We start from the raw sequence: 16,222 nt of genomic DNA, 5'->3' as shown, positions 1-16,222 counted from the left end.
GTGGCAGCGTGTTCACAGGCCTCCATTTAGAGCTTTCCTTTCAAATGGCTAATCTCCGGTTCCACAGTTGAACGTGAATGGGAAGGCACAAGCGCTTCTGTGGTTCCTTTAATTCAATGCTCCCAAATTCAAATACACTCTTTTTATTGGGATGCTTAGAGATAGGGATAGGTCACGATTAACTCAAAGAAAATCAATGCCCAATGATGACATGTCAGGACACATGGATAACAAGAAATACACGTGAACATTGACAACTCGATACACATGGAAAAAGCACAACTACCCAAATATGTAACACAAGATAGACAAAGATAATTTATAAACAAGAAAAGAAAGTAGTCATTTCATAGGCTAGACCCCTTTGTCTTGGTGCAGGAGAATGGTTATAGGAAGGTTGATCGATGGTGGAATCAATTGACACATCGACCAAGTAGGGAAGGGAGATGCATAGGTCCAAGGGAAGATAACAATCTTTACATGACAAAAGATGAGATAAGATGATAATATGCTATAATATCAAAGGAGATGACATAAGGGTGGAAACAGAACTTATCCCATTAAGGATTATTTATAGGAAATGACATGTAAATACAAATGCGATGGGATCCAAGATCAAGTATATACAAAAAGGTATGAGGAATATTCGGCTCTCAATTATATATTGGGAAAGGTCACGTCACTCCCATAAGTTATAAGGTATGAGAAAGTGTATTTAAATTATGTATGTTTGTTAGTCCATTTCATAATTAGGTTATTCATTTTATAAAGAGATGAAGAATTAGATTATTATTGAGAGTTGTTATGTTATAATAAACTAATTCTTAATATTATAATAATTTATAATATTGTTATGAAATATCATTATAACAATGTGTAAATACATATTGATAGTTGATTATTCTTTAATGTGATTATAAATTGTTCTCTTGCAAGGAATCTTATGTAATAATTTACTATTATTAGTAAATGATGGATAAGTTTATAAGAACCATTGCATCGATTATGTAGTAAATAGGGAGTGTGCAGTTGGGGAGGAGTAAATCGCCCATGTTGGGGTAAGAGAGCTCCACATAGGTCATGTCCAAGCTCGAGCAATTGTAATTCTACAATCCCTTATGTGAGTTGATATGTGTGTTATCTAGAATTTCTAATAAAATTTAGTGATGGTATTTGCAACTTGGTTCAAATAAAATTAATTAAATAAAGTTTCAACTTTTGGTGAACCTCATATCCTTTGTAGGATCATAATAAGCTGACCTAATAGAAGGGGACATTAAAAGTAATAAATAATTGTTTTTCGATTACAATATTAATGTCTAATGGCATGAAATATTTAATAAAAGAATATTGATGTACAGTTTAGCATTCATCCTTGAATATTTTATACAACTAAATCAATATAGCCTCTCTCTTATTTGTATATACTATAAGAGCTATTGCCTTGATCTTTTCCTTTGAGAATGTTCTTGCAAGAAAAGGAGGATTGATATCAAATTAAGAGGGAGTAAACCACGTTGTGCTGAATTCACCAATGATATAAATTTGGAGTACACAGAGTGCAAGATGTGTGTAATATAGGTTTAATCAAAAGACCAAACAAATACTTTTGCATAAACAAAGGAAATTTGACTTATCATTGTGAGAGGTTAATGAAGCTTTTAAAAATTCATTTGAACCATCTATGAGTCTCTCTTTGATGAATGAAACTTGACATATAAGTTGTAGATTCATTCATGTGGTACAATCATACTCAATCTAGATCTTGGCGTATCGTGGATGAGTTTAAGAAAATGGAAGGACATGTTTGCTTCTATTGTTAAGATCAATGAATGTTTGGATCTTCAATGGATGAAAAGAGCAAGTTGGAACTTAGAAAGAAGCTGCCATATTTGATGTGATGCAAAAGTGTTAAACGATATAAGAGTGGAAATTTTACATTGTGAGGTGGAATAATGACCAATGTTTCATTCCCACTTGAACCATCTTTAGAAGGGAGATGTTTCATGACCCTCATGGGAAGATAAGTACTCGTATTTTTTACATTTATCTATTCATTTATTTGTAATTCTATATATACTATAAGGGTTATTTGCTTTGATCTTTTCCTTTATGTTTGAGGATATTCTTACAGGAAAAGAAAGTTGGTACTTTAAATATGCTACCAAATATTGTGCAGACTCAATCTAATGATAGTAGCTCCAAAGACCTTGATGATCAAGATGGATAAAGTGAGGCTCTTGAAGCAAACATCCTTGATGGTTAAGATTATGAGATTCTTCTATATTAAGAGGGAGTACGACACTTCTTCAAAGCTAACGCATGAGCTTAGAAGATTGATACTCAGAGGGAGTCTAGAAATACATGTGTGTAACTGCATGATTTTGATGGGCCTACTTCTATGTATATCATGAGGAAGTGATGACTTATCACCAGAAAATCAGAAAATTGATATCAGATTCAGCGTGAGTTTGACAAGAATCCTGGGGGAAGAGAGTCTCTAAGGGAGTAAACTACTGAACCTGACTTCCTAGGATCATTGTTCAAAGGGAGAATTTATGAGGTGCAATCCTTTGTGAATGATATCTTCTCTATGAGGAGAAGTTCTAAGTGAAATTCCTTGTAATGGCTTCTTCTCTGTGAGAGAGAAATGAGGTAAAAGCCTTCCTTGTAAGTCCTTACAATTTTACTATAAATATATATACTTACAATTTTGCTATAAATATATCTATCACAACATACATATGTATATAATTCTGATTTTGTTATTACTACATTATATGCTACATATTTATACATGAAGTAGATCAGATAACTTAGATTGTAATATTTTGTTGACAGTATCCATACTGTTTACCATCAGCATGGAGTGATTTATTTTCTCACTCTGCTCTTCCTTGAAGAGTATCAGAGATATTTATAAACTCTTTCTTTTTCATGATATATATACTCTCTTATTTAATGAAGGGTTGCTCTGATTCACATGCATTCCATGCTAGTTATTCCTCCTTCCTTGGGTGAGAGATCCATTACCATTATGTATCCTGTTGACTAAGAAGGTGGGTTGTATTCTAAAGATGTTCTTATGCTTCCATATCCTTTCACTATGTATTCATACCATTTCATGAATGCTTTTTTTGTAGGCTTCGTGTCTCTTCATTAAGAGCAATAATCATTTTTTTTTTCCTTGTTGCTTGAAGCATCATTTATTCTTTAGGCGGCAACTAATTCCTAATATTTGATTTCTTATAGAATAATATATTTATTTCCATTTTGACCAAGGTGACTATATTGACGTTAGCATCATTTATTCTTTAGGCGGCAACTAATTCCTAATATTTGATTTCTTATAGAATAATATATTTATTTCCATTTTGACCAAGGTGACTATATTGACGTTGTGAGGAATCTTGGAGACCTATGACCGTTCTTCAGCAATGGTGATTTACCACCAATATTCCTTAATTTGATATCCTCTCTTATATACCAGCCAATATTCCATCCATGCCATGAATTATCCATGGTCTTATCTGTATCATAAACAAAAGTCTTACTTCGACTAATGACTTTCATTATTACCATTGTTAAACTCTTTGATAATAAATCCTTGTTTTGTAGTCAACAATCTTATAACTCTTCTTGATGTTTGCCTTATTTGTTTATTGCATTTGAGCTTTTCATTAATAGTTATAGGTATTCAATTCTATGCACAATGTCAATGTTGATCATTAATTAAATTAAACCAATGTTAATCATTAATAATATTGATATAGATGAATATCAGGTTATAGATGAATATATTGCTTCTTCATGAACCTAGGTGATTGGATATCGTTATGGTCATGCTGAAACTCAAGACACTTTGTGCAATTATAATTTATGATTATTTATTTATTTATTTCAGTTTTAGATTTATTATTATTATTTATTATTAAACCCTATTTCATAGATGTAATATCACATGCAATCTTCTAAAGGTATGCTTGAAAGATGCTCAAATCACTACCTCTTCATGAACTCCATCTATAGATGCAGATCAATGAGCCAGTACTAATTGATGTTAAGCTTATGATTATGCCATTTGACCATGCAAGGCATACTTGCAAGCGGCAAGAAGCTAGTGGTTTAGTGCAAGTGAGTTCAATCAAAGTGGTATCCACAATAACTCTCATCCAATATAAACTAATTGAAGAACATTCTAAAACAAAGTCCCTAAAGCAAATTCTATTCTAAGTGAGAAATGCAAAGAACCATGTTATACTCCAAAATGTGCACAAATATCCATCATGCAAGCACAACAATGAATAGAGAACAATTTTAGTAGTATCTAGGCAACAATTCTCCAACATAACTCCTTACAAATCAAGAGAGCATGCCTTCATATAGGGAGCTCTATTACAATGAATGGCCAAGATTAAATCAAAATAAATGGCCTAGATTAATCTATCAAAGCCCTAATTAGGATTTGTATAACCAATTCTCATAAATATTAAATGCCCACCCAATTACAAAAGAGGACTACCATGTGGGCCAATAAGAAAATTATAATGCTTCAATAGGCCAATGAGAAAATATGTTAGGTATAAACTTGTAGAAGGGACCAATCAGTGGGCCAATGATAAAATGCCATATAGGCTTACAAAAAATCTTCTTTAAGAAGATAATTTGCTTTGACTTTTCATCCCTTTTCAAGTTGAATGAATTTGGACATAGTATCATCAAGCTCTACCATTGAGACACTTGGCATGACCTGAATGGTTGAAGACGTGGGTGCCACCTCAGCATGCTTATCTTATAAGCTTAATAAATACCTCTTGATGATCAGAAAATATTTCAGCATTATCATGTCCTCAATTGTGATGGCTCATATTCGCCAATTATTTTATCTTCACGTTGTCTTCTCTACCCTTGGAAATCTTCTCATGGCATCTGTTAGAACTCACACTTGTACTTGGAATCTCGATGTGTTCATGATGTCCTGATCTTGAAATCTCCTCATTGGCATGATTTGATCTTGTAATTGACTTTGCACTTGTAGAAGTGGTGTAAATGTGGCTGTAATTTGATTTTTCAATGCATGAGTTTCCCACCTTGATGCCTTGGGATTAATCTTTGACTTGAGAGCACCTTGCTTGTTTGGTGATCTCCTAGATTTGCACTTTGACTTGAAACAACCTTGCCATCCTTACTTGGATTTCAAACTCTAGTCTTTCTCTTCTTGCTCAGCTTCCATCTTCAGCTCCTGCCACTTTTATCCTGCCATACAATGCCATTCATTAGATTTTCAATTGGCTTACTTCTTCTTGAACTTGCCACATAACAGAGTGTACCATCAAATTTTAGTTCTAAACTAAATAAGCTTCAACAATGCAGCAAAAAAAAACTCTAAAAACCTGGTCATGAACTTAGATGACAGGGATTTCAGACTGCTGGTTACATAGAAAATCCTTGCAAACTCATCCACCATCATGAATTAACAGTATAAAACATTATGCCAACCATCCCAAGACAGTTTCTTTTTGCTGTGATGAGAAACTAAGGACTGTAGACGTCAAATCTACAACTTTGTGAGCTTGTAAGGTCCTGATATAAGATCAGATTGATGCCTTCTTAGTGTAACAGTACAATAAAAAATATGCAATTTGATATGATTGGAGGATCTGGGCTTGTTTTGAGTCTGAGATGTGCACAAGATGACTGAAACCTGTATGCTTTTGACTAATAATCTCTGCATGTACTTTACATGAAAATTGATGAAAATTGTCTTCTTTCAGCCTTCTTGTGGATCAAACTATCTACAACAGCATTCTAATTTGTTTCTAAGAAATGATTTTGATTCAGTTTGGGTGTTGGAAAACACCAAAACTTAAATACCTTTGCTCTCCAAATCATTTTTCTCTCAAGGTCGACTTGTTTTCATGAGATTGAATTCAAATAATCAAAATTTAATTGCCATATTTGCCTCATTCAACTCATCCTCCTCTTTCACATTAAAATTAATAATTTTGTATTTAAAGTTGAGCTCCCTCCATTAAATTTGATACCCTACATGATCTCAAATTTCTAATTTGTCTTCCTTATATTTGGATCAAACCCCCATTTGATGCCTAGGTGAGTGTAATTACTTATTAAATTTCAGCGTTTTCATGGTTAAGTTCGAGGCACTTGGAGAGAAATCAAGGACATAAGTTTCAAATATCCAGCCTGTATACATTAATGAGTTCACTTCTCAATCAAAAATGACCACAAAAGTTCGAATTAAGGAGCCATTATAATTGATTTTTAAAGCCATATGTTTGGAAATGAGGCCTGGATCACTGAATTCTGGGGCCATTCTATCAGATTTAGGCCTAAACCCTCGGTTTTAAGGCCCATGTGCTTGAATTTAGGGCCACACATTACAGATATAATGCTTTGCGTTCAGATTTGGTGCCTTACGTATAGAAATGATGGCACATGTTTGAACTTGGCCATAAATTATAATCATTAAATGTAAGCCCATATGTTTGTTTTAGTCCTGCATGTTAAAGATTAAAATCCAAGCATTTGAATTTTGTCCTATAGTTATCACACTCCAGTCCGCACATTAGGAATGAGACCTCTACAATTGGATTTAGGGCTACATTTTACAGATATGGGGCTATGAATTTGAATTTTGAGGCCATACATTAAAGATATGAGGCTATACATTTGAACTATAGGCCTACACATTTGAGCTTTAGGCCCGCACATTCGTTTTCGAAGGCCAGATTTAAGTCTGCATGCTTAAAATTAAGGCCATGACTATTAAAAATTTAAAATTAAACCCACACGTTTGATATATGAGGCCTAGCTATTGAGGCCCATATGATCAGATTTGGTCCGCACATTTGGAATTTGGGATTTGTGTGTTTGGAGAAGGACTCTATCCATTAAATCCAAAGCCGCACTTTATATATTAAGGCTTACTTCAATCAGGTTTAGAGCGATACATTGGCAAAGGATGCATTTGCTTGGATATTAAGTTCCATATGTTAGTAGTTTAGGTTCCAGCTGCTTGGGGTTTGATGCCATACGATCAGATTTAGGGCCTTACATTTGATTTGAGATCTATTCCTTTATTCAACCCAAGCCAATGTCTGAATACTAGATTAAAATCAATATCATTATACTTCATTGGTGCTTACCTCACACTGAATGCTGGGTCTCTAGACTAATTTGATCCACTTCTCTATCCGTACAGATTGCACTATTATTATAGCCCGATTTGTGGTTGGAATCTTGAGATGGCAACCACTACTTAGATAAAACTGCCATACACCAAGTGGAAACCATTAGTAAGTTAGGCAAAGGTTAAACTCTCAAAAGTGGAAACCACTAGTAGTTAGGCAAAGGTTAAATCCCAAAAGTGGAAACCACTATACGCTTAGGCAAAAGCATCACATCAAGTAGAAACCACGAGAGAGTTGAGATGAAGTGGCATCATGGATGCTCTTTCTACCGAGTCTGTAGTCTTCCTGGAAATCTTTATTTATTTTACCTTGGTAATTAGAGCAATGTTGGTTACATATTTTCTTTTATGCTCACTATTCGTCACTTATCTCTTGATCATCATTTCACCTTTTGAAGAGCTTCCTGCATTCATGTGTTGGTCTCTCCTTGACACAAGCCCTGGTGTAAAGGCAATCACCAGCTTCATTTAGATGAGCATCCACAATGTTCTTCTTCTCAGGTTATATCTTTATGGCTCTTAAAAGGCGATGATCTATTGCGGCAAAAAAGGGGTATAAACTTGCAGATTTGGATATACTGGACAATGCTTCATTCCAATGACCATCTGCTAAGGGACTTTGGTCTGTTCTGTGTGATGTTCATTAGGTAATCGCTTTTGTTTTGCATGCACATATATTTCAGATTGACTATATTCTTCAGTCAGTGCGATTATGCATTGTCCAGATCGTTTAATTTTTATTAGTTTATGCAATAAGATATCGTAGTTAGCAGGCTAATTTTCCGAGTCTCTGTGCTTCTCACAATTGTTGGTGTCCATATCTGCGAATTTCAATTATATACTAAACGTATATTTACATTGTTAATGTGCTTGTTATATACTTTTGGATCTGTGCAGGTTTGGATTATGAATTTCATTACCAGATAATGCAGGAAAGATTTTCCTAATGATTCTTCTATGCAATTTATGGAGCTGGGTAAGCTTTCATATAAAACTACAGGTATCATATAGCACTACCAGGGTTCTAATTGCCATAATTTAAAAAAAAAAGTTGCAGCAAGTTTTTGTGGGTATAGATTTTACATTCATATATCAACAATTTTTTCAGAGTCTATTACCCCTCTCCTTATTTGGGGAGGACATCATGGTAGCTATTAATTTGGGTGTCTACCACTATATTGGATCACATATATGGGGCATCCATGCACAGACTGAGATTGGCAGCCCAGGTTGGAGTTTTCAGAGAAGATTACCAAACAGTTGCTTTCTCAGGGCTTGGCAGAAGTTGCTGCTCAGCGCTGGCCTCCTAGAACTATTCAGCCTTTGTGGGATTCTTAGACTGCTTGTTTGCAGGAAGGGATTTTCAAGATATCATGTGACAAGGAATTGATTAATGCTCTGCCCATTAAGTCGCACTGTTCGAGTTGTGTTACTTACCCCCAAACATGTACCCGCGCGTAGGATGACATCGTTATTCACTTGCAGGATAGAGGATTGGCCTGTGAAAAGATTGAATTCTTTCTGTTGGACATGAAGCATAAGAATGTTTTATTTTAGAGCCGAGTCCTTATACTTTCAGACAATTAGAGATAAGTCTTTCATTTTTTTGATTATTGATCATAAATCTTATGCTTTTAGCATTGATATTTTTATAGGTTTATCTCTCTTCATTGCAGGATGTGACAAGGAAAGCAATGAGAAGAGGATGTTGCTTTTATTAAGAGGGAGATGTTTTAGCTTTAGAGGGAGGCTTCATCAACTATCTTCTTGTGATGATCATAGTTAAGAGGGAGTATTTATGAAATCTCTACTAATACTATACATGTATTGTAGAATTTAAGACTTTTGTTGGAAAAGAGTTCTCAGCTGTAATTTACTTTCATGTTAGATTTTGAGATTCTTGTTGGAAAAGATTTTTAGTTATGGTTTTATTAGTTATTATTCATGTGAAATTGATAATAAGTTGTAACGACAACCTGATAACTCTTTCACTTATGGAAGATTCATAGTTAAGAGCATGTAAAGAGAGTCCATGATGTCATCACGTTGAGAGATTTTGTGATGGGAGTTCGAAGTCATGTTGAGAGAGTCCATGACTGTAAAACATTAAGAGAATCCGTGATAAAAATGCTGGTTGTGATCCTTACCGGCTTGTCATGTGGAGAGATTCCATGACAACATTACGTTGAGAGAGTCTATGATATAAGAATTTTATTGGTTTGTCATGTTGAGAGATTCCATGACAGCATCATGTTGAGCGAGTTCATGATGAAAGTTGACAAGTTTTTCCAAGTTGAGTGATTCCATGATTATTAGTTATGAATAAATACTTTCATCTATCATGTTGAGTGATTCCAGGATTGTGAGTAATTCTTACAAGTTTATTGTGTTGAGGGATTCCATGATTATTAACAATAAGTAAATTGTTCTCTTAGTGGCATGTTGAGAGATTCGATGACAACATCACATTGAAAGTTGGTTGTGTTTCTTGCAAGGTTTTCATTTGAGTGATTCCATGAATCTTATAGCATCTATTTGATTAGATTTTATCATTGACATTTTGGTTGCAATCTTGTGTAACTGTTCAACTAAAGATCTCTCTCACTAAGAGGGAGTGTTGGAGATAATAGCTGCGATAGAGATCTTTATCTCTAGGTGTTAATACTATTATGATCACCTTCAGCTGAAGAGGACATTTATGATAAATTGTAATATTAAATATAAAGTCGTGTTATACAACATGCGTTGAGGCATGGAAATACAAAGTTGTATTTGAAAATAAAGAATTATGTTTGGGAAAATTGAAGAGACCTTCGATTGTAATGCGAAGAGTCTCTCTATGTGTTATATATATCGCATCAAGCAAAAGGCATTGTACACTTGAATATTTATTATCATTAAAGAAGATCTTTTGTTGGTGTGGTTGGGTTTTGCCCTTCATTTTAGAGGGGTTTTCCCAAGATAAATTCTGGTGTACTTTGTATCTGTTATGTTTTCCTTATTGCTGATTTTTTTTATGGGCTTAGATCCTAATAGACTTAGGCAAGTGCATACAACTTGAAGTTAAAATTGACATGGACATAATCTTTATTGTGCTCTCACAAGTTCATAAAATGTTACCAACCTACCTAACACTAACACCTACAACAAACAAAAGTAAAACTTACATCAAAAAGAAGGGGGCTTCATGTTTCATGGGAGGAGGCTGGTGCGAAGACCTCACAAGTTGTTGAAGGTAATATAAATTATATTTTTTACTTTTAATTTTTAATGTGTGACATGTAATCTACCTTTCATATTTTAATTTTTTTTTTACACCATCTTACGTTGTTGAAGCTCCATTTGCATCACACACGTCTGCCTTAAGATGATTTGTGAAAGTGAGATACATTAACCAAAATTGACCACTATGGTCACCAACACTCTTCGGGGTGCATGGGAAGAATCAAGTACAAAGAGATCCAAAAAAGTTGAAGCATTGATACTAGACGAAGAGATGGGCTTCTATGAAATATGTTTTGAGTTGAGTCCATTAGTCAAGATTTATGATGGCATGGACTCCATGGTTGAAAAAATGGACCATAATAGAAGCTAGGAAGCATGGTCTGACTGAAACATTTTTCAAAGGAGTGCAAAGTATCATTGTTGACCATTGGAACGAGTGACGACACCTTTGCATCTACTAGCATTTGTTTTGTTTCCAAAGGATTGTAGCAAAGAGATACCTTCCTTGGTAAAGAGGGAGACATCATATACAGATGAAGAGCTTATTGTTAGCTACAAGACTGCACTAAGAGGAATATTCTAAGATGTAAAGATACAAAGTGTTTTCACAAATTAGTTTGGTCATTCATATCTGCCCTCTGCATAAGAACACTACAAATGAAACTACTAACCTCACCTTTTCTCTCTCTACTTCCTTTCTTGTGGCTGATAGATTTACTCCTCGATCTCTATTCTGTTCTTTGGTACGAGTACAAAAAAGTGTCCATTAATGGAGGTACATGCATAGCCAAGGGTCTTACTTGCAATAAAAGTTCTCCGAAGAATGCATCCTTTTAATATTTTTTCTCATTTGTATTTTGTTTGTCTGTATTATAATTCTCTAATTTTCAATTTATGTTTTGTTATGTAAATGTTGTATTTTGAGTTTGTATGTTTTCCTTCAGCTGAGTAGAATTGGAGTACATATTCTATCCACTCAATTAAGCACAACTGATTGGATGGAAGAAAAGCTGAGCATTCGGTCTTTGTCCACTCCAACTTGTGTCGCTTGTCATATAAGAGATATAAATTTCTAATTACACCAAGATGCTGACAAAGAGTTGGGATCTACTTCCTAAGTGTGCCAATTCGGACACAAGTTGCATAGCTTGTTGAAGTCTTCATAGATTGGGCAGCTTTTGTAATATGACATGGCTAGTGGGAGTGGCAATGCAGCTGATTGTGGTTTACTGAAATTAAACCAAATATTGGCTTTGATATCAACCACTAAAGAGCAATATGAAGATTATCAAATATTGGTTTTAATTTTCATTGTGTATTAGCATTTGACAAATCATTTAATTGAATTTATGAGTATTTTCATCTTTATAAATTATAAGGTATTTGTGTAAACGTTGTGAGGTTTCCACAATCTATATCCTGATGATGGATTATGTAGTGTGATCCGAACAGATGCTAAAAAATTGCTACACAATTGAACCCAGAAAAAAGAATGCACAAGTACCTACATATTTAGTTTATTGGAAATTACAAGCATCACATACTCTCACACACACGACTGAACCCTTTCCTATATCCAATGAGAAAAAATTTCCATGCTGCCGTACTTAACCTTGTCCCTATACCAAGACCGGTGATATAGGTATTTTAATCAACTGACTATCTCCTCTCATATAAAATTGCAATAATTTCAGGTTATCGGCCACTTAATTAGACCCAATGTGTTAATTTTTCATGTGAGGTCCTTTTTGCTAGTACCTTGCATCATCCACTATAGGTTTCAAACTTCAATCAAAGAAAAAACATTAGCATAGTGACAAGGTTTTCTTTCTTTTGAATATGAAATTTGGACAAAGATAGACAAGAAAATAGAAAACCAAACTCCTGTCCAATGCACTGCAATTGTCAATAAATCCTTTAAGATGCACTCACAGTCAGTCAACAATCAACTCACACTCCTGAGATTTTAATTCTTGAACATGAAAATCAAAAGTACGAAAAAAAAAACTAAATCGGGTTTTTATCAAGTTTTGTCAATTTTCTTTTCAGTGGATGAGTCTAAAGAGAGAACTCGCCAAGTCCAAGTTTGTTGCAGGTGAAAATTGGCTGATTAACTCCCAGAAAATTGCAATTTTTTCACTGAACAATGCACACAAGTTACCTGGCTTACAAAAGTTCTTGCAAGTTTACTGTTGGATTTTTTTGTAAGGACCAAGCAGTTTTTTATTGCATACAGGAATAAAGTCACAAATGCTTGAGAAATTATTGTTAAAAAAATAAAACAGATACAGCAATTCGTCCATATTTAATGTGGAATGAGTCATGAACATTGCATTTCTGATATCATAGGAACTTATCTAGTTTTACAACTATCCTCTAACTTTATCATTGGAAGCATTCCAATCAAACAAAAATACTAGTTATAAGTTGCTTAAACATATAATTACCTGAGACCTTTTCCTTTTTAATAACCTGGTATACATGCTGGTTATAAATTCACTGTACTCATTCTTGATGGGCTGGTCCTGTTGTCCTCCTAAATACTCGCTTGAGCAGGAATTTTGCTTGAAACTGCTCCATATAGGGCTGACAATTATGTGGTCTTTGAAACCCATATTGCTAGGATCCCTTCTGCAAAGCTAAATAGCAAAATTTGCAAAGAAAGAAAAACTAATGTTTTTATTTTACATGTAAATAATGTGCTACTTGTATTCTATGTGGGATTTCTATCCAGTATTGACCATAATGCTAAAAGAAAATAATTTTCCCTCAGCTTGTATAGATTTGAAGAACTTGGAATTGGAGCATCAGTTCTACATGAACTACAGAATACAGAGGTTATTGAATTGGAGCTTAAACTTGCTGCTGCTGCAACAAGAAATAAGACTAGGGATGTTTTTGAGCCATATCCAGCTTTTCTATTGAAAAATGCTGAAATGCGAAATCGTTCAGGATTCTTCAGTACTTGTTCCTCTGGAGGACAGACTTATAGTCCAAATATGGCAAATAAAAATTTGGATCTTTTGGAAGAGTTAATATCTTCTTTTCCCCTACTATCTGAGATGCAAACTTGTTCTAGTGAATCTGAACTGGTTCTGAAGCTAGGAATGTCATGGCAGCAAAAAGATTATAAATCTACTGGTAAAATAAGTACCATTGGGGCTAATTTATCTCCAAAAGATTTTGTAGAGAAAATGTGGCTTCCATACAAAATCTTGAGATATGTGCTATTTACAAATAGGTTGTCGCTCCATCTGCTTCCAGAGAGTCACAGATTGAATATAGACGAATCTCATTACCAGTTTGCTGTTTTCTATAATTCTGAGCGTGAGCAGAACTTTGAGCAGCGCAGGGAAACTGAAGGATCTATCTTTGCATTCCATGGAAGTAACATATCTAATTGGTACTCTATCATAAGGTATCCCCATTGGTGCTCTTTGAATATCTGCATGTTTTTATTTTCTTTCTTTTGAGTCCTTAAGCTTGAACATGATGATTTGTTATCTTTACAACTCCATCAGACGGGAGTAGCATAATTCATACTCAATATTGTAGAAAAATAAAAAATATTACATAAGATACCAACTGTAAAAGTGCCAACTGTAAAAGTGTTGATGGCAATACCTCTAGTAATAAACAGACCATAAATATAGTAAAGCATAAACATTCCAATATCTATTTCCCCTATAGTTGTCTTTTATGACCTATTTAGTAGCCATTTGGGTGATCGTAGGTCCCTAAATCCAGAAGACTATGTGTTCCCTCAAATTGCAATTATGGTTTTGAAATATAAAATGATTTCTTGATTTCACCAGCATCCATTTTTTCATTGAAATTGTGATCTCTCTCTCCTAACTTTCTGCATAACCTTTATAGAAGGCAATATATGACAGAGCCGCAGACCCATTACTTCAAAAAATGTGTGCATCTAATCTTTTGACACCAATGCTTTGAATTTCTTATTCATAGAAGGTTTTGGACGGGTTCAAATGTAACAAATTTGATCAGTTATTTTTATTCTTCTTAAGTCAATTTGTAAAGGTAATCTTGCTTGTTTGGTCCTATGCTAAAGCTTTCCTGCGACATTGTAAATATTTGTTGGAATTAGCTGCTCTTAATCACAATATAAACATTTCTGAATTATAGCCCTTTCTGATTCAGTCCTATGATATAGGTTCCCGGTGATCATTTGAAAGAATTGGTTATCATTTAATCACAACATACACATTCATCCTGCTACTGGCCTTTCTGAATCTTTTCTTCAGCTATCAGTATCAGTAATGTCACAGCCCATAAAAATTCTCATTGAATCTACAAGTGATTCAAATGAAACGTTCACATGGCTATTCAACCAACATACATTCCCATAAATTTTCTAATTAAACTTTTTGACTTTTTGCAATCTATCCCAGTGAAAATACCTCCAAAACAACAGAAAATACCCATTTACATGCTTGCAAGGTATACATTATTTTGGTCATTCCTTTTAGCCTATGCACTTTTTTCAGTTTTTCTCTTTTAAAATTAGAATATTTGTCTCTCGATGGATATATTGTTTTAGGCTTTGCCTTGCATAGACTATTTCCACCTACCCTTTTTCTGTGATACAGTGCAGTTTTGTAAACTTTATAGAGTTAATATGAATAGTGCCATTTCATGAAAAACAAGTTTTCTGGAACTTATACACATTGTAAAGTCACATACATCTCTCTCATTGCTGAACATTGCCAATTGTCTTGAGTTGTGCAGGAATGGCTTGAAGTGTTTAAGTGATACAAAGTACATGTCTTCAGGAAAGGCTTATGGAGCGGGCATTTACTTCTCTACCAAGATGTCGTATTCATATCAATACGCTACATCGATTGAAGAGTATTGTGTGCTTGCTCTTTGTGAGATTTTTTCTGGGGCCAGGTTTTCTACACATAATAATAGCTTCTTCTTGGTTCCTCCGGGAAAGGAAAATAAAGTTGTTATTCGATATTTGCTTGTATGGAAAAACAGAACGATACCACCACATAATGCATGCTCAGTAACTGGAGGTCACATGCTGTCAGGAAATACCAATTTGCATAAACATTATGAGCAGTTAAGAAGGCAGTACCTTGAGGATTGGAGTAATGATTACTAATTCTAATGATCAGTGCCCATAGACGGACCATTGGCTGAGTACAAATCTTTTCAAGACAGTAAGAAATTTTTGATGCAAGCAGATAAATGAATTTCACTGCAATTAATTTTGGCAAAGCTTATTTACTTGTTGCTCCTTGAGGTTGCAGTGTTGAAGTTGAAACATAACAAACTTTTTACGACACTCTAAGAGGTCAATCAATTTGCCTTGCTTTTGAAAGTTTTTGTAAGGCAATCAATTATAATGCTGTCAAGAGCATCCGATACAGTTAGGAAGAGCATGGGGCATAGGTGAACCGAATCTTTTGCTAATGACAAATCTGTAAAGAAAAAGGTTGTGTGTAAGATGGGAAATTTTCTAGTCCAAAAAATGTGTTGCAATTGTGTTCTTTGTAATATATCACCTGCAGCCAAGCAATTTTTATCAACGATACCTAAAAATGTCAACACAATCGAAATTCGTGACTCATTACGTGGATGTCTCATCATAGCAGCAAAAATCGTTTGGAAGAAAACTCGGAAATTAGAAGTACAAGTTTTTTTAATTGAGAAAAAATCAGGAAAAAAATTGGGATGAACGAATGAATGCTTTTTAATGACATCCATGAGACCAAAGCAGTCTAAGGGACCGAAGAGCAACTGCACTAGATAATTTCCGAA

At 34.4% G+C, this 16,222-nt stretch overlaps 1 protein-coding gene across 1 annotated transcript in view; it reads left to right on the top strand.

The window, feature by feature from the left end:
• The window catches only part of LOC149532109 (uncharacterized), a 30,031-nt gene extending 14,028 nt beyond the window's left edge, over positions 1-16,003 (top strand). The window contains exons 2-3 of the mRNA XM_089810085.1: positions 13,209-13,853; positions 15,185-16,003. Coding sequence (XP_089666211.1) covers positions 13,209-13,853; positions 15,185-15,563 — 1,024 coding nt within the window. The 3' untranslated portion in view covers positions 15,564-16,003. The remainder of the gene's footprint in view (positions 1-13,208; positions 13,854-15,184) is intronic.
• The last annotated feature ends 219 nt before the right edge of the window (positions 16,004-16,222 follow it).

The sequence above is a fragment of the Cupressus sempervirens genome, chromosome 11 (assembly GCF_028749045.1).
Source record: "Cupressus sempervirens isolate cs-2001-9-10 chromosome 11, ASM2874904v1, whole genome shotgun sequence".
NCBI classification, from domain to species: Eukaryota; Viridiplantae; Streptophyta; class Pinopsida; order Cupressales; family Cupressaceae; genus Cupressus; species Cupressus sempervirens.
The sequence above is the reverse complement of the archived record's forward strand: the minus strand, read 5'-3'. Positions and strand labels throughout refer to the sequence as shown.